At 41.5% G+C, this 23,188-nt stretch overlaps 1 protein-coding gene across 6 annotated transcripts in view; it reads left to right on the forward strand.

Moving 5' to 3' along the window:
• ROBO1 (roundabout guidance receptor 1) overlaps window positions 1-23,188 on the forward strand; it is an 859,323-nt gene that overhangs the window by 831,467 nt on the left and 4,668 nt on the right. For 4 of the 6 annotated variants that reach the window (XM_075197076.1, XM_075197073.1, XM_075197077.1 and 1 more), the window contains 7 exons: window positions 1,179-1,286; window positions 3,950-4,094; window positions 4,947-5,195; window positions 7,341-7,744; window positions 9,650-9,802; window positions 19,847-20,155; window positions 21,133-21,326. In XM_075197076.1, the coding sequence (XP_075053177.1) occupies window positions 1,179-1,286; window positions 3,950-4,094; window positions 4,947-5,195; window positions 7,341-7,744; window positions 9,650-9,802; window positions 19,847-20,155; window positions 21,133-21,326 (1,562 nt within the window). The remainder of the gene's footprint in view (window positions 1-1,178; window positions 1,287-3,949; window positions 4,095-4,946; window positions 5,196-7,340; window positions 7,745-9,649; window positions 9,803-19,846; window positions 20,156-21,132; window positions 21,327-23,188) is intronic. The other 2 variants (XM_075197074.1, XM_075197078.1) reach the window with 1 other exon arrangement.

Below are 23,188 nucleotides of genomic sequence, written 5' to 3' on the forward strand. Positions count from 1 at the left end.
CAGATCTTTTTTTTTTTAGTTGGCTGTAGTATAACGGTGAGCATCTGGTTGTATTCATGGACAAGGTTCTCTTTTAACAACTGAAAAAAAAAATGTCAAGGTACTAAAATCTGGGAAAAAAACCCCAAAATGATTTATTAGTTCCAATAAATTTTAAATTGTTCTCTAAATGGCCGCTCAGCGAATACAAGAGAAGACTTGGTCAGTAAAATGATTAAATATTTCAAGGATCCTGAATCCCAAGGAGTCTTTTTATTATCGCTACCACTCATTCAATAATGCAAGTTTGCTACTTAGCCTCCCGCTGCATGTTATACAATGGTGTGGACATATGCCTCACCGTCAATGGAAGGAGGCAGCCTTGGATAATGACACATTATAAAAGGAGTACGGTGTTACTTTGTGACCTCTTTGTGATGTCATTAGGATGCAACCCGGAGAGCGCAGCTGTTGTCCCGCGTCTTAATCATCCAATGTAAACAGCAATCTTACATGTGTATACAGCATTAATAACTGTAGGATGTAGCTCCACGCGTACGATTCTCAATGAATAGCTGTTGACAATATACTCTCTGCCTCAGTGTCAAATAACCTTTTGACATTCTCCATTGTTCCTGTATTTCTCGGATCTCTAATGAACGACCAGTACAATCCCTGTTTCCTTCCTCTGACACTTCTATGGCAGTAATTCTGCATGCAGAAAACTGAGACCTTTACCTTTTTATCTTCAATAAAAGTACAAAAAGCAGCTATTTTTACCCCCAGATCAATCACAACATGCACAGTAGGGGACTGGACTTGCTATATACTAATGCAGTTGAGTCATAAAGGAAATATTAAGTTACAGACATATCCAATGACTTGGATTAGTCTTAAAGCTCTACAGATGATTTAGACACTTATGCAGGCTGGGAACTTCATATTTGCACGCGCTTGTGTGTTTTTACTAGGCGAAAAGCGTGTTTTTATGGTTATGATACTGAGTTGGTGACAGGGATGGTGAGACAGAAATATATCTTGTCCTGTTCTTGTTGTTTCATTTAGATAAAAGGAATCGTGATAATTGTCTGGTGGGTTTTTGTTGTATCTTCTAATGCTCTGATCTAGAAAACTGTTATCTTAGAAGTTGGCCTTTATTCTATTGTTCCACCATGTTATTTCATTTATTTATATTTTAGATTACCGAGCCGCAGACACTATGCCAGCCACCATCCCTTACAACCAGACCCATGAGCAGAATACCGGTGGATCGTACAACAGCTCCGATCATGGGAGCAGCACGTCAGGTAACTGTTTGCATGTCTGGTATCACAGATTGCCTGGTAACCACAGACCAGCTTCTCCTACAGTGATTCAACTTCATGGTAATTATAGGATGAAAACAGTAAAAACAATACGGGGAAAATATGTAAATATACATTATTTTAATATACATTATTTTAAAATAAGAGCGCAAATCTCCTATAGTTTAGCCAAAATTACAAATGGATCTTGCAGTGACTTATATTTACAGATGACGTCTCAAAACAGTCGCAGTGTACATACATGGCATCCGTGTGAGATTATATATATATATATATATATATATATATATATAGAGAGAGAGAGAGAGAGAGAGAGAGAGAGAGAGCGCAAAAGAAAAAAGGAGCGCCACACATAGTGTAATTCATTCACCCAAATGACAATATAAAAATCGGTGCCAATTATGCCCATTCCAAATATGTAAATAATAGCAGCTTATCTGAGAAGTAGATGACTGTAATGCAGATACTCTAATATTCCTTCTTCTTATCATCCAGAAAGTGCATCCAATCAGAACTTATCTCCAGGGTAGCGTCTAGTTCCCCTTCGCTGCAGGGACTCTATGACGAACAAACGGGGAGGTGTCAAGGGGCGGGGTCACAGGCAGTGGGGAGGATTCCCAGACAGCGTGCCTTGTAGCTGATTGGAGAATGGGGCTGCACTTCTCTTCCCTGATTGGTGCTTCTCCAAGCTGGCAATTTACTTTTAGCTATGCAGAGCCTGGCAGCGAATGCTTCAATTTCGTCTGCTATGCTAAGAAGCTGACAATGGTACAGGGATGAGTCACTTCTGATTAATTATGGAAATCAGTGGCGGACCCGGGGGCTGATTGGGGCATTACCACGACCTCACCCTCAGCAGCTGCACACTATGTGGTTTAGGCCACAAGAAGATGGCCGCTGTCCTACATTACTCAGGACAAAGTTAACTGAGAAGTGAGTTTTAGTACTTCACAGTGGCTATACCTCTCTTGTATAGTTTAGAGAGAAAGAGAGAGAGAGAGTTTACATTTAATTTTCAGTAGCCCTTTATATCTGCATTCACTATATAGCCCATTTCAACGTTGCTGCTTATATGGATAAGTCTGTTTTCTCTCACCAGCATAATTGATGCCTTTAACAAGTCTTATGTTTCAGTGTCAATTTAAAAGACTACTAAAACATAAATACAAGACCAAATAAAAGACCAAAAAAAACTACTAATTATATTTGTAAGCATCTAGCTGAAAGTTTATCAGAACTGAAGATCTTTGCAATAAGCAGGTCTATATATTATTAGGTGAAAAGCCCTTTCTCTAGCGAAAATGGGTGTGTTTGCCGGAGATAGGGCTTCGCTGTACACATCATTGCTGACCAAGCCCAATGTTAGCAAACGTTTGTGGTGGGGTATCATTTGTAAACTTTCACTGAAAATTTAGTTTTGGGCTTAATTATTCTTCAAAGGTCAATGAAAGTAGGTTACTAACATTGCACAAGTACGCGAATCTGCTCTAAAACTTAACAACTCGAGGGAACCATCATTTTCAAAACTGTTGTGGAGAATGTTCACCTCATTCTGCATTTAGCTGCAACATAATGCACATCTAAGTGGCAGGATTTAGCCTTAAGTTTTCCCACTCCTACCACATCCACATCCACACAGCAGAATACATTGACTGCCTTCATCCCAGTTCTATTCATATATTCTACAAAATGCAAATCTACAATAATACGTTAGAAAATGGGCAATCCGTGGAACAGGGAAAAAGTGGAACTGGAAGATTTTATCAAGGGCTGTCAGTCACAGCTTCATTCATCTCTAATACCAACCAATCAGACTTTTGCTTTTATTTCCTAACTAGCACTAAACAGATGAAAGCAAAATTCTGATTGGTCGCTTGTTATGGTTTTAGTCCATATTTAGCATTGTTAGTAAATAATCCTCAGCATGTTCTGCCAGACCACATCCCGGTAAGGCTGGCATAAACTACCGATCTCTGACAGACAAAGGGAGTCTTGCTCCAACACTCCTTGCATCAGAATGCATTGATTGGACATTGATTGTATTGATTGGACAATCCGTGGGACCCAAACAGCCTCAGGATGCTGGATGCAGGTTTACCCACCCTTATTATAATCCAAGATGTGGTGTTATGCTGTTTCTAAAGAGGGGATATCTCCCTTTGTATATGATTAAACGCCTGCCTTTAACTGCTTTCCTAACTAAAACAAATAATTTATTTTCGCTTAAAACAATTTTTAGACAAGTACAAATGATATATATTCAGCGACTTAATGCAACAGTGAAACGTTAATAGATCATATCAAGATCATATTGTATTTTAGATCGCAGCAATTAAATAGTAAAAAAAGCACTTGAGAAAATATGTCTACAGCTCATTTGTTTTAGATGATAATCTATAATGCAATTAATTGCTAGAGGAAGATCACTCTAAATGGTGTTGCTTGTAAAATTAATTTGTGACTTTATTGCATTTTAGGTATTTGTTAGCTATTAACGTAATGGATATGGGTAAATGATGTCTATTTTCACTGCTTTTTTATTTTTTTTACAGATTTATTATTATAACGGTTACATGATCAGGAAAGAAAATCTTCCAGAAATAAGTGTTTTCCTTTTATACTTAGTGTCATCCATACTCTTGCAGGTAGCCAAGGTCACAAAAAGGGAACGCGTGCTCCCAAAGGGTCGAAACAGGCTGGCATGAACTGGGCCGATCTGTTGCCACCACCGCCGGCACATCCACCGCCACATGGGGCCAGTGAGGACTATACTCTCTCAGTCGATGAGAGGTAAGATCCCTTACCTTCACTTAACCCAGACCTTACAATGACTGACCCCTGCGGGACAGCTTCCGTACTGCTGTAGAAGAGCCAAATGGTTTGCTACATGAGAAGATATGCCAGCCTACTACTGACTGATTGGCAGTGGCACTTGTCCAATCACAAACCTGCTGCCATTTAATTCTGTCTACCGAATATCTCCATCCTTTCATCCTTACGGTTTATAGTCACCGTCCAAAGGTGAACTGCCTCTTTTAAGGCAAAGAGGAAACGACTCCTTCCCGTGAACTTATCAAGTATTGCAAAGTTAGACTCCATCCTAACATTCTGTATCTACGTAGACTCAGAAGCGGAACTAGCGAGCTATGGGCCCCCGGTACAGGGAAGCAGGGAGGAGTGAATTGGGGCCCACAGCTCGCTAGTTCCGACCCTCTTCATCTACCGGGCAGTGGGCCTCATTATCTCCACGGGGCCCGGTGCACCAATGGTAGTTCCGCCACTGCATGGATTGCTGCTGGTAGTTTATATGTTGTTCTTCTGCAGTAGGAGGGAAATAGGTTGTGTGTATATCTGAAACTCCCACATCTGTCTTTGTACTCCTATTCCTAGTCCTGGACGTAGGACCCATAGTCGAGGATAACTGCCTCTGAATTACGGAACCAGCCAACATAATCATCCAGCTGCCCAAGTTAGATCAGTAGAGTTGAAGCTTTGGTAATAATGAGGAAACACCATTCAGCATCCATAGAAAAGAACTTAAATCAATTGTCCATTTTAATTTGTATACATGACATTGCCATCTAATAGCAATAAAGAATGTATACACATGTGAACATCTATGTTTTTCTTCAATTATCTTAGTAGCTATGACAGAGAACTACCTTGTCCAATGCCACCAACAAGAATGTATCTCCAGCAAGATGAGTTAGAAGAAGAAGATGAAAGAGGTCCTACACCACCGATTAGAGGAGCCGCTTCTTCTCCAGCCGCTGTGTCCTATAGCCACCAGTCCACTGCCACCCTTACCCCGTCGCCTCAGGAGGAGCTGCAGCCCATGCTTCAGGATTGTCAGGAGGACTTAAGTCTTGTTCAACATCAGCTTGAAAGAAGGTAATGTCAAAAGAAGCATCGATAGCGTTATATAACCATAAGTGACCCAATTTTATAACAGACTAGTTGCATAGGTATTTATTGGGGTTGGTTGTTCGGAAGTGTGGACGTGGACTTGGTGGATCAGGGCTGCTGTGGACAATGTTAGTCAATATTTTTTAACTAGCGATGTTGGAAAGTGTGTCGGCCAATGTGAAGTCTTAAAAGCTCAATATTCTTACAGGTTTTCAAAAACATCATAGATAGTTCTTTGCGTATCATGAAAAATGCATTGTACATTATTTTGTTCGATACTGGAAAATAAAAGGATGCTAATATTCAGCGATGAGCTCCGTCATCAAAGCATGAGACTTATTATATAATATAATAATATTATATTATATTATATTATATAATATACCATTAATGCACACAAAGCCCTACACATAAGCCCATGTATGCTAACACATATACCACACATATAAAGTTACACATATACTATACTTATGCACAGACTTCACTACAGCATGGTGCTCCCTTCTGGTCCATTTTTAAACTGAATTGCTGGATTTACCAGAGATTTGGCACTTACTATATGCCTAATACACTGTATCATAGACTCCTATATTGCGGGGTTGGAGCAGGTGTTCCAGCAAATGAAATGATTCATTTATTAACTGAAGCAGAGGCCAGAGAGGGAGTTAAGTGCGTGAGAACTATGAAAGATTTAGAAAGTGCCAAAAATAACAATATCTTCCACAGTTCCCTGCATTCAAACATTATAAAAATGCGCGTTATAAATACATTGTTATAATAATTGCAATGTTCCCTGCCAAGTCTCTTATTAGAAAATCCATTTCTCTGTGTTGATCAATTTGGTTTCAGAGTTTTGTCGGAACAGAATGTAGCGTATCATTAGGCTTTAACGTATTTCTTTTTTAGAGTTTTACTTTGTTAAGATTCTACCACCAACTCATGTATTTACATTCTACTTATTCTATTATTGTAAAAAACACAAAATGAATTAGGAGAGCCCCAAATACCTGATGTTTTGAGCGCTGCTTTTAAGGGTATTGCCAATTGCTCTGTAGGGGAATAAATAACAATTTTCGACTTTCTGGTGAATGTCATAAAACCAGTTACTGGCATACAGTATTTTTATGAACAGCATGAGTAAAGTGACTCCATTGAGTATTATACTTTATGTTACAAGTACAGCATCTGTTAAGCGGCATTTCATTGTTCCTTTTTCAGTGCCACTAAATTGAACAAAAACAGTGAGACTGAACGCGCAAGTAGTTTAGCGCGTTTACCGCCATTGAAGGTTAGTTTGTAACATCGCTCAAAGGCGTAAATCTGCACTAAGTCCTTAGCAGCCAATCAGCAATTAGCTTTTATCTGTCTAGTGCTGATTACAGATTGAGAGGAAATGTCTGATTGACTGCTACTGTTGCACCTTTCAGCAATGTTGCTAAATAATCCTCATTGTTCGAGTTTGAATTGGATGTTATGAAAACACTTTATGCAGTATAGATCCAGATATGATCTCTTGTAAGTGATCATACCCTTGAGTAGAGTGTGTAATTGAAACTGACCGTAACAATAACTTGGAATTCTTATGGGTTTAAGCTGTGTGAAGCTTCTATTGAACAAATTAATCTTTATTTGAAGCATGCAAAACTGCAATATTTTCATAAGATCCAGAATATATATCTGTCAGTTGCAGCAAAGAGCTCCCAAGTTTTTGGGTTTTTATTTGCATCAAAGTTTTTTGCCGTACTTAATGAAAACCAAAGTGTACCTGTCATCTACAGACAGTATGTGGTCTGATTCAGTTTCATGAGAGTAAGGCATAAAGGGGTATATTTACTAAACTGCGAGTTTGAAAAAGTGAAGATGTTGCCTATAGCAACCAATCAGATTCTAGCTGTCATCTTGTAGTATGTACTAAATAAATGATAACTAGAATCTGATTGGTTGCTATAGGCAACATCTCCAGTTTGTCAAACCTGCAGTTTAGTAAATCTAGCCCTCAGTGATTTCTGAGTATTGGTTCAAACCACAAAATAATTTGTCCTCACTGTGCGTAAGAGACAAGTACAAATGAATATGTATCAACTACAACATTTAACACACTTTACGCATTTATTATTTTCTTTTAAATAGAAGACATCAAATAAGTCCACCACCCCCACCAAGACCTATATCTCCACCTCACACCTATGGGTACATTTCTGGACCAATAGTCTCGGATATGGATACAGATGTTCCAGAAGAAGAAGGGGATGAAATGGAAGTTGCGAAGATGCAAAGTCGCAGACTTCTATTGCGTGGCTTGGAGCAGACTCCCGCCTCCAGCGTTGGAGACTTAGAAAGCTCTGTCACCGGGTCTATGATCAACGGATGGGGCTCTGCCTCTGAAGAAGACAACGTCTCCAGTGGGCGATCTAGCGTCAGCTCTTCCGATGGGTCATTCTTCACGGATGCCGATTTTGCACAGGCCGTTGCAGCGGCTGCAGAATATGCTGGGCTAAAAGTAGCGAGACACCAAATGCAGGATGTCGCCGGCGGTACGTTTTACGCACAGATTTGTATATATTCATTTGTAAAATACTTCTGTTGTGCTGAGCTGCTGATTGGACTAGAAGCCATAGTCACTAAGCATATTATATATTGGTGCACAATTTTCTGGAACTATACGCTAGAGGCACTATCTTCAGAACTCTATGTATTTAGCATAGAATTATGGTGTTTTGTTGTTTTATTGTTTATATTCTGAAGTGGTCAATCTGCCCACACACTGCGATTTATCAACCAATTTGACTTTTTAAAAACACCTCAGGCCTGATTCATTAAGGAACTTAAATTAAGAAGTTTCTTATTTAAGTCTCCTGGACAAAACCATGTTACAATGCAAGGGGTGCAAATTAGTATTTTGTTTTGCATATAAGTTAAATACTGACTGTTTTTTCATGTAGCACACAAATACTTGATAGCTTATTTGTACACTGAAATTTAAACTTGATATTTGTGTGCTACATGAATAAACAGTCAGTATTTAACTTATGTGCAAAACAGAATACTAATTTGCACCCCTTGCATTGTAACATGGTTTTGTCCAGGAGACTTAAATAAGAAACTTCTTAATTTAAGTTCCTTAATGAATCAGGCCCCTCATCTCCACTTAGTGATGACTGAATTCTATAGACTCCCTGCCTCGTTCTAACGTGCTATATGTGATATCACATTATTTTTATGCGTTATCAAGTGGTGGAAGTGGGGGTGTATTTGGTGCTATGTCATACCGCCAGTTCTCCTACTGCCTTCGTTGTAAAAGTATTAAATTCCATTTACTTGCATACCCATTACATTATTCATACTGCCACATCTAAATTTCCACTTCAACCACTGGTGCTATCTATATATCACAATACAGCCATCACATATACCCAGTGTAATGGGAGAAAGACTTACAGACACTTTGCTCCTCTAGACCAGGATTCAGTGGCGCAATTACCACCTCAGAAGGCAGTGTGGCCTCTATGGTTAGGATTGGGGTATCTCGGCAATGCCGGGCTACCCTCCCGAGGCCACAACTCTACTCTCTGTCTGACACATGCGCTGTGAAGACCCGATTGGGGCTGAAAGTGGGGGCTGGGAGGGTAGAGTGACATTTTGGCTGTGAATCCCGGTGATGATGTGTTTTTCCTTTTTGGGATACACATGTCACAGGTTGAGCACCCGGCCTCTAGACCTTTCAAGTTGTTAATAAGGGCAGTGGTGCATTTTAATTATGGTGTTTTGGTGGCAGCTTTGATAAGTGGGTCTAGAACTCTCCCATTCAAATTCATTTGTGCAAATATAAACTTGAGACTATTAGGTATTAAAAAAAACTTTTGTGAAGTGGGGGCCAAGGGCCCGAACCCATTGTAGTTTCTATGTACCACTGGTAAATTGGAGCTGATCTGGAAGCTGGGTTGCTGTTGGGGAAGTCCTAGTATAGGTATTTGTAGAAATATCTTGTCGCGTTGGAAATATATATTGCTGTCAGGGATAAGGTCAAAGACTAAATGTTGTATACAAGATCATAGACCGTACCAACTTAAAGCAACATTCCCAGGTAGGGCAAAGAAAATTCACCCTACCCTCCGCTGGCCTTGCCATAGTCCCGGGGCGGCACCATACAGCCTTTTCTGGGGCTCCATTGTCTGTCTCAAAGCCTTGACCAAAAGCGGGTGCTTTGTGATTATGCCAAGGGTGATTGCAGCCATTATAAAGTGGGGAACAGAAGTACCTCTTTTGGCCGTCTGAGAGTGTGGCTTTAAAAAATACAATAAATAAAAATTCAGTAGTTATATTCCATCTTACACCGCCTATACTTTTGATCTTCAGTTTACAGTATTTTAACAGTAATATTCATTCTTCTTATTTGCAATCCTACCTTAATATTTACAGTTCACGTTCTGATTTTGCAGGCCGCAGACACTTCCATGCAGTGCACTGCCCTAGACCTACAAGCCCCGTGTCTACCGATAGTAACATGAGCACTGCTGTCATGCAGAAAAGCCGCCCGCCCAAGAGACAGAAACACCAGCAAGGACATCTACGGAAAGACGTCTACACAGATGGTGAGGCTCATTTAAATACAACGCAATTAGGCTTTTATTACAGTTCCGTCGTTTCAATACATATGGCATGAATGTAGTCTTTCTCCTTTTCTCCAAGTTTCTCATTCTTTGAGATCTAATTGATTTTTAATGTGTTTTAGAACATTTTATTATGTTAATGAATCATTTTAAGCTATCAATATACAGCATAGTTTTGCTGAAGTTTTCTGCAGAGACAAATTAAGTCTACCGGTTCAAGAGGTTTTAACCATTGCCCCTTCTATGCTCCCAGACTAGTACCCAGGGTGGTTCCATCCCTTTGAGACCATTATTGTTGCACTTGGACTAACGTAGGACCATTGTCTGGAAGCTGTGAGGTCCGACAGGTGGAAATGACAGCCGGCTCCTGATTGGACGACCACAACAGTCATCCAGCCAATAGCCTGCAGTCATTTTTTGTAGCAGCCGCAGTACAAATGAGTACGTGTACAAGAGTAGGAATCCCAGGGAGTGGTTCACTTGTTGTTTTAATGTAGGAGAACAGTGAGTCTTGTAAAACTCTGCCGTCAAACATGAACCCTTTTAAATGGTATAAAGCTGCAAAAGCTATCTTTAAGTTGTATTAAAAAGGAAGTTGTTCTGCTAGGATCTGACTTTTCTGGAGAAACACATGTGGGATATAAGAAACAATCAGAATATGTTATACTTGTATATACCTCACAACATTCCCAATTGGACACACCTTCTTATCTATCCCTTACCACACCCACAATCACTCACACCACACCCTGATCCAGGAAAGCCACACCCATTTCAGACAGTTCACACCCTTCTTGTCTTCCAAATATCATGAGAGCTCTGCAACAAAATATTGGGAGGTATACTTATACCAATTATCTATATGTGTTCAGTGAAACTTCGGCATAAGTTAGGGTACATACACTCAGCCATGGGCAGTGAGATGAGAAACAAAGGTATCCTCCACCTGTACTTTCAGACTCATTCCTCCTGAACCCTCCCTCTCCTTCTCCTCTTTTGAAGTCCACTCTACCCCATCCATCTCCGCGTCTCTGTCATATACCGCCCCCCTGGGCCCTCCTCCCTTTTCCTTGACAACTTTGCTGCCTGGCTCCCACACCACCTCTCCTCTGACATCCCCTCCATTATCCTTGGCGACTTCAATATCCCTATTGACAACCCCACCGACCCTGCTTCCATCAAACTCCTTGCCCTTTCTTCCTCCCTTGGCCTCTCCCAATGGACCTCCTCTTCTACCCACTGCCTTGGTCACTCCCTTGACCTTGTCTTCTCCCACCGTTACAGTCTGTCCGACTTCTCTATCTCCCCCTTTCCACTCTCGGACCACCATCTCTCTCATTCTCTCTCTCCTCTACTCCTGCACCCCTCCCCCCACCCAAATCTACCCGGTCCAGGCGCGATCTCGACATCCTTGATCCTGCTATTCTATCCTCTTCTCTCGAAACTCTCCTCTCTCCCCCTTCCACCCTGTCCTGCCCTAATCAGGTGGCCTCCCTCTATAACCAAACCCTCTCCTCCGCCCTTGATGCGGTTGCCCCTGCCCAGCCCATCCACCTTCGCTGCTCCAATCCCCAACCCTGGCACTCCAAACTTACCCGTTTCCTCCAAAAATGCTCTCGTACTGCCGAACGCCACTGGAGAAAATCTTGCTCCGTGGCTGATTTACTCCACTTCAAGTTTATCCTCTCCTCCTACAGCTCTGCCCTCTCGCTCGCTAAGCAATCTTTCTTTAAATCCCTCATCTCCTCCCAGTCCTCCAACCCCCGCCGCCTCTTCGCTACCTTTAAAACTCTCCTGTCTCCCCCACCTCCCCCCCTCCCTTCCTCCTTATCTGCCACTAACTTCACCTCCTTTTTCTCCTCTAAAATCGCGGCCATCAGACTTGAAATCTCCTCCTCCACCCCCCCCTCTCGCCCTTCCTCCCCCCTCCACTCTCCCCCCTCTCCCCCAGCCACCAACTCCTTCTCTCCTTCCGCCCCACCTCGGGTGAGGAAGTCCACTCTCTCATTTCTTCTTCCCCCCCCTTCTACCTGCCCCCAGGACCCCATCCCTTCTCACCTTCTTCGCTCCCTTTCCACCTCCACCTGCTCCCACCTCGCTCACCTCTTCAATCTGTCCCTCTCCACCGGCATCTTCCCCCTCCGCCTTTAAACATGCTCTCGTCTCACCCATTCTCAAGAAACCCAATCTTGACCCCACCTCACTCTCTAATTACCGCCCCATTTCCCTTCTCCCATTTGCCTCCAAAATACTCGAGAGACTTGTCTGCAACTGTCTCTCCACCTACCTCTCTGAACACTCCCTCCTTGACCCTCTCCAATCAGGCTTCCGCCCCCTCCATTCCACTGAAACTGCCCTCGCTCAAGTTACGAACGATCTCCTCTCGGCTAAAGCCATGGGCCACTACTCCCTCCTGATTCTCCTCGACCTCTCAGCGGCCTTTGACACCGTTGACCACCCCCTCCTGCTTCACACCCTTCAGTCCATTGGCCTCTCCGGTACCGTCCTCTCCTGGTTCACCTCTTACCTTGCCGACCGTTCCTTCTCTGTTTCCACCTCTGATTCTCTCTCCCCTTCTTCCTCCCTTCCAGTCGGGGTCCCTCAGGGCTCTGTCCTTGGACCCTTACTATTCTCACTATACACCTCTTCTCTGGGTGCACTCATCAGCTCCTTCGGCCTCAAGTACCACCTTTATGCTGATGACACTCAACTCTACCTTTCCTCTCCTGATCTCTCTCCCTCCCTTCTTTCCAGGGTATCCGCATGCCTCTCTGCCATCTCCTCCTGGATGTCCTCTAGATTTCTTAAACTCAATCTTGCTAAAACTGAACTCATTGTCTTTCCTCCCTCTCGTACCTCCTTCCCCTCTGACCTCTTCATCACTGTTGACAACTCATCTATCTCCCCTGTTCCCCAACTCCGCTGCCTAGGTGTCATCCTCGACTCCTCTATCTCCTTTGCCCCTCACATTCACTCTCTCGCCAAATCCTGCCGTTTCCAGCTTCGCAACATTGCCCGCATTCGGCCCTTCCTCTCCCAGGATGCCACCAAATCTCTCGTCCACTCTCTGATTATCTCCCGCTTGGACTACTGCAACCTTCTCCTTATCGGCCTCCCCCTCTCTCATCTCGCTCCCCTTAGATCTGTACTTAACGCCGCTGCTAGGCTTATTTTCCTCTCTCGCCGTTCCACCTCTGTATTCCCACTCTACCAAGCCCTTCACTGGCTCCCCTTCCCCTACAGAATCCTTTTCATTTTGCTATGGGGCCCATTAATGCACAGCTCCGCACCTGCATAGGGGTATTACTGTGCGGATGTTTGTGCATGCAGAATAAGAATGCATATTAAATATTTTCAAAATTGAACATATTTCTGTGAAACTGTGATCCAGTGGGACTACCATGGTTTTTATCAGTTTCCTATTAATTTTATTATTATTGTTCATTGTAATCATGTAATTCATTATTCAGGCAGATGAAAACATTGGCATGAAAAATGCACCATGAAACAATTCTAGAGATAGGTTGTTGCTTTATGCTTATTTACTAACAGAGTAATTAGTCTATTACCAAAAATGAAAGTCTGTCATGGAATGTGCGTATCATTTAAAATCTATCTATGGATTACACAATGATGAACTATTTTAATTTCGCAATAGATAGATGGCTGAAGTGAACTGCAATTTTTTTAAAAGTGCTCTTATCAACCTTCAATGCACTTTAGCTGCTGACACTAAATGCCAGATGTATTGATTTCAATTTCAAATCAATGCTTTGAAAATTTTCCATTAGTTATACAGAAATATATGGGTAGGGATGTGACCACAATAAATTGTAGGTAACTTTTTTTTTATAGCAAAATGTACAAAACAATTTAATTTCAGAGCATTGCTGTTTAATATGGATTTCACTACACAGGTTATTGTGAATCACCAAATTTTGCTCTGGGGATCGGTGATTACGCTGATAGTAGAACATGCATAGTAAATAGAATCTATCACACAGGCAAATAAATATATATATATATATATATATATATATATATATATATATATATATATATATATATGTTTATTATATATTGTGGCAAGAGCACACTACTGATGAAACACACATGAACATCTTCTTGCTTTTTACTTTGTTTTAATATTAGCAGTACTTCCCAACATGAGATTCTTACAGTTTCTTGTGACCCTAAATAAACAAAGACCAGCTCTCTAGACACTCTGGGCTAGATTTACTAAGCTGCAGGTGTGAAAAAGTGGGGATGTTGCCTATAGCAACCAATCATATTCTAGCTGTCATGTATTTAGTACTTTCTACAAAATGATAGCTAGAATCTGATTGGTTGCTATAGGCAACATCCCCACTTTTTCAAACCCGCAGCTTAGTAAATCTAGCCCCAGGCAGCTTTTCTAGCACCGGTAACCCTGAACAATGAAACAAACAGGTTTTTATACCTCCCACAGCCCTTCCTTGATGGACAGATAACACTCCCACCTCCTTCCCTTTAAAAGGGAGTTCTCATCAGCTGCTTCTGTTTGATTACTCTTACTGCAGACAGGCTCTGTAACTGTGGGACAAAATGCACTTTCAAACCATGTAAATTAATTCAGACTCTATACCATTATTTTGTCCTCCTCCTGTTTATCTTTAAACTGGGTCCACTGCTGCACAAATGGGTTACATGCTTGGCTCCCTGCTCTGCAGATTGCCAGCTAAATGCCTTCCATTTGTTATAATAAATATATAATATATATATTATATATATATATATATATATACATATATATATATATATATATTCACAGGGAATATATATCAAAGTTGCCTGCTAATATTCCTTTAATCTGCAATAGAGAATATGTCATTCCTTATAAAACAAGTGTCAATACCATAGTGATGAGCGGAGCTCACTGTTTTTGAAGATATTATTTCTAAATATATATATCATATCAAAAATATATCCACCCTTCAAGCAGGTACCTGTTTTCAGTGGTGAATATTTCCTTTTTACTTTTTTTTTTTGCATATTTATAGAACCATCGCTTATGTATTCTTTATAACCAATATATTATTCTATGATCTGCAGCTGATTTATAAAATATTTATAGCCCAATAAATGAAATGGCACATTTGAATAGAAATACTCCACATGACATTTTAAAAAGCTGGAAAAAGGTTTGCGGCCTATCAAAACCTTTATTACTAGGGGCGATCCAATGACTCTAGTCAACTGCTCTGCATGATGTCAGGTTAACTACAGCATGAATGAGAGGCATATATGTACAGTATAACTAAAATACTACACTATTATAGAATAACACAGAGGCTTGGATATTTGATTATATATAATATGCTTCAACTGTCTGATCTTCAGTTTTTTTCTGGAGATGCAGACAAGATGCAATTCTAACTCTTATCTTAAGTGTTATTTCAAGCAAATGTTGTGTAAATAAACTTGTAGCTTCTAATCATCTCTCTTCATGCCTTCACACACAATATCGACCCCTGCTGAAGAGGTAATTCTTGTAGTCCCACGAGGGCCAGCAAGAAAATACACGCGGTGGGTTTTATGTTTGAAGAGGAAAGCCCTTAATGAAAGTGCCTCAGGTGGTCAACTTTTTTTTATTAAACCTCTATATTTCTTCCTCTTCCAGCCTCTAAAAGAACAACTGTCAAACTGTTCTGGAAATTTACGTTTGGCATATTCTCCTATGTTTTGTCATCTTGTCAGCCTTAGTAAATTTGCTGAAGGGAAAACATGTCTCCTGCTTCTCTCCTCGGCAGCAACAATCTGATTAAGAATTTCATTACCAGTCAGCAATTTCTCAAAGAGGAGCCTCACTGTCCATTATCATATGAAAGCTTAATATTATAGATTCTTATCCGTGGCTACACAAGGGGTTTTCAGCTGGTTTTTTTTGTCCCTGTCTTTGAGTACTAGACACTTGATAAAAAATAAATAAATGATAAAGCGTCCAGCGAGGTGAACACAAGTCATTTTGGAATAAGTAGTTGACCGTCATGATCTGTATTTTACCTTGAGTATGGGATCAGAAATCTATATGTGAGATTAGTCTGCACAGAATGCCAGCATGACAGTGCAGCTGAACAACATGGCTCCCCACCAGCTTATGACTGGTGGCGGTACGGAGAGACTGATCTGGTTTAAGGAGCATAGGCAAACCTAGTGCCTGGAAACCCCCCTCCAAGCCTGGGGCACTGTATAATTGAGGTGGCTGGAACCTGTCCCTGCTTCACACAGCTCTGTTCGAAACGAGAGATCTGCATGCACCTAACAGTAGTGCATGCAGCATTGCCCATGTATATTATGGGGATAGGAGGAGTTGGAGAGCAGCTAAGCACTCTCTAAAATTGTAGCCACGCCCCTATGCATGCTGGTCACGCCCACTGGCACTGTGGTGTGGAAACCCCCCTCTGCAAATCCTGCGTTTGCCCCTGAGGTGGTTACTTCACTTGGAACTGAGAATATCTGGGTAACAGCAGCTAATTGTGCAAAAATGATTAGTTTATTCCATAGTAAACAACACGTTAAGATGTGCACTTATTTATTTTAAATGCCATCTCTGCTGTCTGTTTGCCAAGCTGAACTGAAAGCCCAAAATATGGCCTGGCTGCAGCCCTGCATCGTCGTCAGGCTGTGACTAATTGTTGCCAGTACTGTCCCTGAAAATGTAATTCTCCAGGCCAGTGATAGAATGATTGTTGGTGCAGAAGGTGGGCCGAGAGGGGGCTGCGTATGCTCAGAAGAGATCCTCGGGGGCCTGGGAAGTTAGAGCTGCACTTCCGGGCCCTTACCCAAGCATTGCTTTGAGGCCAGCAGCACAGAATTACGCCCCTGCTCAGGACATTAAGTGAATATTGTTGCTGCCTTGTGGGTAATTATCCATAATTATCATAAGAGAAGATGTAGCAACAGGGTAGATCGTTTGTATTTTATGAAGTGCCACACATATACAGGGGTGTGCCAAGTCCCTGGGATACCATAAATATGTACACTTTACATTTACCTAATTTTCTCTTTAGTCATTTTTTTGCTGTAAATAAATGAGCATTTAAAAAGAAATACAATTATTGATTGGTTGTATGTCGCTGCCCTTCAAAACCTAGGACTTCCAGCGGCTGCCTCGGTTGGCCCAGCTCTGCCTCGGTTGGCCCAGCTGTGCCCGGTAGGCTCCGTTTGCTGGAATATAAAACACAAATACGAATGTTCAGTGTGAGCTACTTTTTCATGGAGCACCAGGGCCAGTGCTACTATTATGCCAATTAAGGCGGCTGTCTATCGCTCCCAACATTATGGGGTGCCACAGAGCCGTAACTTAGAATTCTAGCGCCTGGGGCGAGAAAGACAAATGCCGCCCCCCTAGCCCTCAATTTTAACCAAATGAACCTAAAACATTCCTAAACTGCACCCCCCTTCAGCATTGCGCCCTGGGCGGTCGCCCCTATCGTACAGCCCTAGTTACGGCCCTGGGGTGCCAAAAACAGTGAATAAGTGGTGTTATGTCAACATGGGAATGTGCCACGCAACTCTGCATCTTATGTTGTGGTGCGAGATTATTGAGATGAGGACAAGAGGCAGAGAGTGCACACAACAGCAGTACTTGCTGTGCGGAGGAGCCTCCATATAAGGATTAATATTTACACCAGCTCTGAGCTGGCAGTGATCGGGTCTGCCCCTATATTCCTTATGGGCTGCATTGGGTTGAATTTTGTGCCTTCCACCTTCCTAGGCTCGCTTTACCCAATTTAAAACCAAGCTTCAAACACAGATAAGTGCCACGTAAAATAAAGATAGTCCTGATAGTCCACGACTCTAATGTGAGTCATAAATGAGTAATTTTAGCAGACCGGCGAATTGTATTTATTGAACAGGCTGGGTCTAAAGAGTTAAGAGGTTGGACCTCTGATGTGATATTTATACTCCACACTGCACCTCTGCCCACACCAGAGTGCACTTGTAGTTTGCCGAGGCCTTATGGGGTCTACTGTGTGTGGATGATAAGTGATCTTTAATAAATGACGGATGATGGATGGGAATTTCTATAATGAATGACCCATATGTTTTACTAAACATTCATATGTATATACTGTGAACATAAATCATGGAAATAGAATATCTTTTCTTTAAATAACCCTCCACTAATGATTTGCGTGTGCAAAATATTTAAAAAAAAAAAAAATGGAAGAAAAAAAGATAACAATTAAATTATTTGCTGCATAGCATTTACATAATGAATAAAGGAGAGGCTGATGGGCCTTAGTGGCTATTATAATGCATCCCACATTAAAGCAGTAAATTTGATATATGTGATCAATATAAATTGTATCTTATTCAGCATATCGTCCAAAATAGACTCTGTTCCTTCCTAATGTCAGCGCTTCAATTAGTAGCCCCATAATGTACGTATAAATAGCAAATTGATGTCAAATTAGAAGCTGCTGTTTGGAGTTTATTTAGCGTTTATTCATTTTAATGCTCGTTTAGATATTACAGGCCACGCTAGTGCAAAGGAAAGTAAGGTAAAAGCTTCTTACTTTCGCAGTCGTATTTAAGAAGTTTTACTTTGTTATTGATTATTAGTCTAGAGTTCATGCAGACAATCTGGCGTGCTTCAGCCGTTCTGGCACTACAAGTCCCAGCATAGGCACTGTAATTGTAAAGTAATACATGCAAAGTTATGTAAATTTTTAAAAAAAATTAATGCTACTGTGAAATGGTTGAAAATAAATTTCTTTGCATCAGTTGTTTAAGTAGTGTAAACACTGAAATATGTATGCAATTGTGGTGCAATCAATTTATCAATAATACTATCATACTATTATTATTAGTAGTAGTAGGCACTGTATTTGTTGTTGTTTTTTAAGTTACAAATAAAATCAGTCAACTTTCACTAACTAGTATACATATTTAAGACTTTAAACACATGTCCCTAAGCATTGGGTATAAAATTGAGCAACATGTAGCCTGTCAAAATTTATGAGCAAAGTAACAGAATATAATACAACTCATGTTTTCAAAAGTTTACATATATCTGTCTAAAACACCTTCTGTAAAATACCCTTTTTTAAGGACATTATACATGCATTGCAGACATCATACTTGCCAACTCTCCCGGAATGTCCGGGAGACTCCTGTATTTTGCGAGAGTCTCACGACTCCCCGGAGAGTGTGGCAATCTCCCGGATCTGCCCACTTCCGAGTGAAGTGGGCAGAAATAGATCCAGAACGCCGCGATTCACCAGGAATTGCGGCGTTTGGCGCCGGGTCCAAAATGATGCGATTTTTGGAGCCCCGCCCCCATCACGCCCACCTCCCCCGGCAGGCTCCCGGAAAACAAATTTCAAAAGTTGGTAAGTATGGCAGACATAGAGCAGCATTTTTGGATTTGGATTGTTAGATACAGAAGGCAGGCAAGTTCCCATCTATCATAATAACCTCTATGAAGCAACAGAGAAACTGTCCTGTTTTTCACTCAAATAAATGTTTCATGGTGTGGTTCAAATTCCTTTCCTTCCTTTATTTTATTGTAATAGTGACACTACCTTGTTCTATCAAATTTTGTTATTGAAGTCGTAAATCCGTTACAAATCAAACTGTCGCTGGACTCTACTCAGACATAGTATTGGCGTAAGTCTGTTTGAAGAATCTGTGGCTCTCCGGCCGATGTGTAACAAGTTCCATGCCAGCTGGGCAGCCAAAGGGTTCCTAAGCCTGGCATAACCCATATATTGACAACTGGGTTACTGATACGTAAAACTACACTACAGAATGCGTAATCTGTTTTGAATTTTAACTCCTGTATATTATATCACTCCCAGGTAAAGCCATATTCAGATTTTAAAAACATAAAATAAGGATTTGTAATTTCTCATAGAAGCCACAGAGCCATACTCCTTTTAAGAGTGTTAATTGTGAATTCATGTGACAGGTACCATATTTGTACCGTTCATTAACATATCTGCAATAACGTGATACTCTTTTTATTTGTTTTTTATGTAGATTTACCACCTCCACCTCTGCCCCCTCCTGCCATTAAATCCCCCACTGGACCATCCAAAGCACAACTAGACATGCGTCCCGGCATGTCACAAAAGTACACTCCCGCTGAGCAGAGATTAGACAGACCAACAGAAAGAAAAGGTGTCAACTACAGAGGGAGAGACGGCGCGGATAGCAGGCAGCATGCAGACGTCCGGACAAATTCTGGAGAACGGAGAGAGTCCGTAGAGCAGCAGATTGATGGAAAGATCAAAAGAGGGAAACCCACAAAGAGAGATGGCACGCCAACAAAAAATCCTCAATTAAAAGGTATTGTATGATTGTTATTCTTCAGGTATACAGCGTTCATCTTGATTGCAGGTATTAGCATTGATTATGGTGCTTACTTAGATAAAAGCGCAGAGGCTTTGTCAAGGCCTTTAACACTCTAGACAAACTAATTAAATAGGATGTTTTGTAGCAAGCTTGTGTCTCCATATGTACCATAAACAGCATTGGCCTATCTGTCACCATTACTCTACACTGATGGTATGCCAGATATAGAAAATAGATAGATGCCATATGTTCTTAGAGCTCATAGAAAGGGAGGTTATAAATGTGGTGGAAGCGGAAAGTGGAGATAAAGTGTTTCAAAATAGAGGTAAATGGATTCCATATTCTATTAAAGAGAAAGGTTTTACCTCCAAAAAGTGGTTTTATATATATATATATATATATATATATATATATATATATATATATATATATATATATACAATTTATTTATTTATTTGTTCTAAGATACTGCAACAGCTTAACTCCTTTTTAAAGACAATTTGCATCCACTTTTTCTTCCACTTTATAGAAATCCCCCATACAGTTAATTAAGGTATAGGTAGCATAATTTAAAAGCTATTTATCTGTAAATCCTTTTATTTGATGGCATGTAGCATCTTCTCTTTCCTAGCAATAAAGATACTGTAAAAACATTCCATTTTAGCAATAAAGGTAGATTTCATTGACTTACCTGGCTCACCTGTGACCACCGATTAGAATGGTTGTTAACACACTTTTTTGTTGGAATGAATTGGTATAATTGACTCCTAGTTTGCTACTATGTACTGGGACTAATTAGTCAATATACATATTTTTGACAAGAAAATGTGACTTGCTTACAGTAGTAGTGTAGCTTTTGATACTTAATGAGTTGTTTATTATAGTATAATGCCATGTAAAATACATTCTCTGTGTCGATTGGGCTTCATATTTTTTGTACACTGTTAATTATTTCATATTGATTCCTACAGAGGACATCCCACCGTATTGTAAACCAACATTCCCTTCGTCAAATAATCCACGAGATCCTAGCTCCTCCAGCTCAATGTCTTCAAGAGGATCTGGTGGAAGACGGAGGACTGATCAACCGGCAGGGCGAAGAAATGCATCAGAGATGCAGCTATTAGGGACGTATGACCGAACAGTTGATGAAGATGAAATTGAGGTAATTTACATTTGCATGAATTGTAATTTACCTGGATATTGATATGTTGCCATGTCACCAGTAAGGTTTGAGTTGTTTTGTTCACAAAACTCTGAAAGTTCACAGATGAAGCAATATAATATAAATTCTGATAATATAAATTTATAGGGCTATCAACAGAGGGTCAGAGGAAATATGATCGGCCACGGATCAGGACAGTCGATGGCGATCCAGAGACTATATGACCGCCAGGGATCAGGACAGGCTGCAGAGCTTCAGACAATATGACCAGCCAGGGATCAGGATAGGCAATGGATTCAGAGACAATATAACCAGCCATAAATCAGGATAGGCAGTGGAGGTTCAAAGGCAATATGGCCAGCCAGGGATCAGGACAGACAAAATAGATCCAGAGACAGTATGACCAGCTAGGAATCAGGACAGGCAAAAGAGATCCAGAGACAATATGACCAGTCCAGTATTAGTACAGGCAAAAGAGATCCAGAGACAATATGACCAAACAGGAATCAGGACAGGCAATTTTATTATTATTATTATCCTTTATTTGTTAGGCGCCACAAGAGTTCCGCAGCGCCGTACAATGCACAAACAGTAGACAGTACAGGGTATTACATTACTGAACAGTAAACAAAAAATACTGACACTTCAGGAGCTCTAAGCAGGCTAATGCGGTAGAGATGGAGAAGAAGAGCTGGTAAGGACACAAGAGGGAGGAGGGCCCTGCTCAATGAGCTTACATCCTAAGGGAGGGTGAACAAAACACAAGTACAGAGGGAGTGAGTTGGCATATAAAGAAGGGGAGGCAGGGTTAGGTGGAAGGTGGGTAGGCTTTGAGGAACAGGTAAGTTTTTAGGGCCCGTTTGAAGGAGCTAAGAGTGGGAGAGAGACGGATGGAGCGAGGCAGGTCATTCCAGTGAAGGGGGGCAGCGCGGGAGAAGTCTTGGATTCTGGAGTGGGAAGAGGTAATCAGAGTGGAGGAGAGGCGACGGTCATTGGCCGAGCGCAGAGAGCGGGCAGGAGTGTGAATGGAGAGGAGGTCAGTGATATAGGGGGCAGTGGACTGGGAGAGCGCCTTGTACGTTGTGGTCAGGAGTTTGAAAAGGATTCTGTAGGGTATGGGGAGCCAGTGTAGGGCAAGGCAGAGAGGGGATGCGGAGGAGGAGCGGCGAGATAGGAAGATGAGTCTAGCAGCCGCGTTTAGAATAGAGCGGAGGGGGGTGAGATGGGAGAGGGGGAGGCTGGAGAGGAGGAGGTTGCAGTAGTCCAGGCGGGAGATAATGAGTGCATGGATGATAGTTTTGGTGGCATCCTGAGAGAGGAAAGGTCGGATGCGGGCAATGTTGCGAAGTTGGAAGCGACAGGCTTGGGCAAGGGATTAAAATGTGGGGCGTGAAGGAGAGAGAAGAGTCGAAGGTAACGCCTAGGCAGCGAAGTTGGGTGACAGAAGAGATGGAGGTGTTATTAACAGTGATAGAGAGGTCGTGGTGGGAGGGGAGCCTGGGGGGAGGAAAGACAATGAGCTCCGTTTTGGAGATGTTGATCTTGAGAAATCGCGAGGACATCCAGGAGGAGATGGCAGTATAGCTTAAGAGACAGTATAACCGGTCAGGGATCAGCATAGGCAATGGATTCAGAGACAATATGACCAGCCAGAGATAAGGATAGGCAGTGGAGGTTTAAAGGCAATATGGTCAGCCAGGGATCAGGACAGGCAATGGATTTAGAGACAATATGACCAGCCAGGGATCAGGACAGGCAATGGATTCAGAGACAATATGACCAGCCAGGGATCAGGACAGGCAATGGATTTAGAGACAATATGACCAGCCAGGGATCAGGACAGGCAATGGATTTAGAGACAA

Source organism: Mixophyes fleayi, chromosome 2 (assembly GCF_038048845.1).
Source record: "Mixophyes fleayi isolate aMixFle1 chromosome 2, aMixFle1.hap1, whole genome shotgun sequence".
Taxonomy (NCBI): Eukaryota; Metazoa; Chordata; class Amphibia; order Anura; family Limnodynastidae; genus Mixophyes; species Mixophyes fleayi.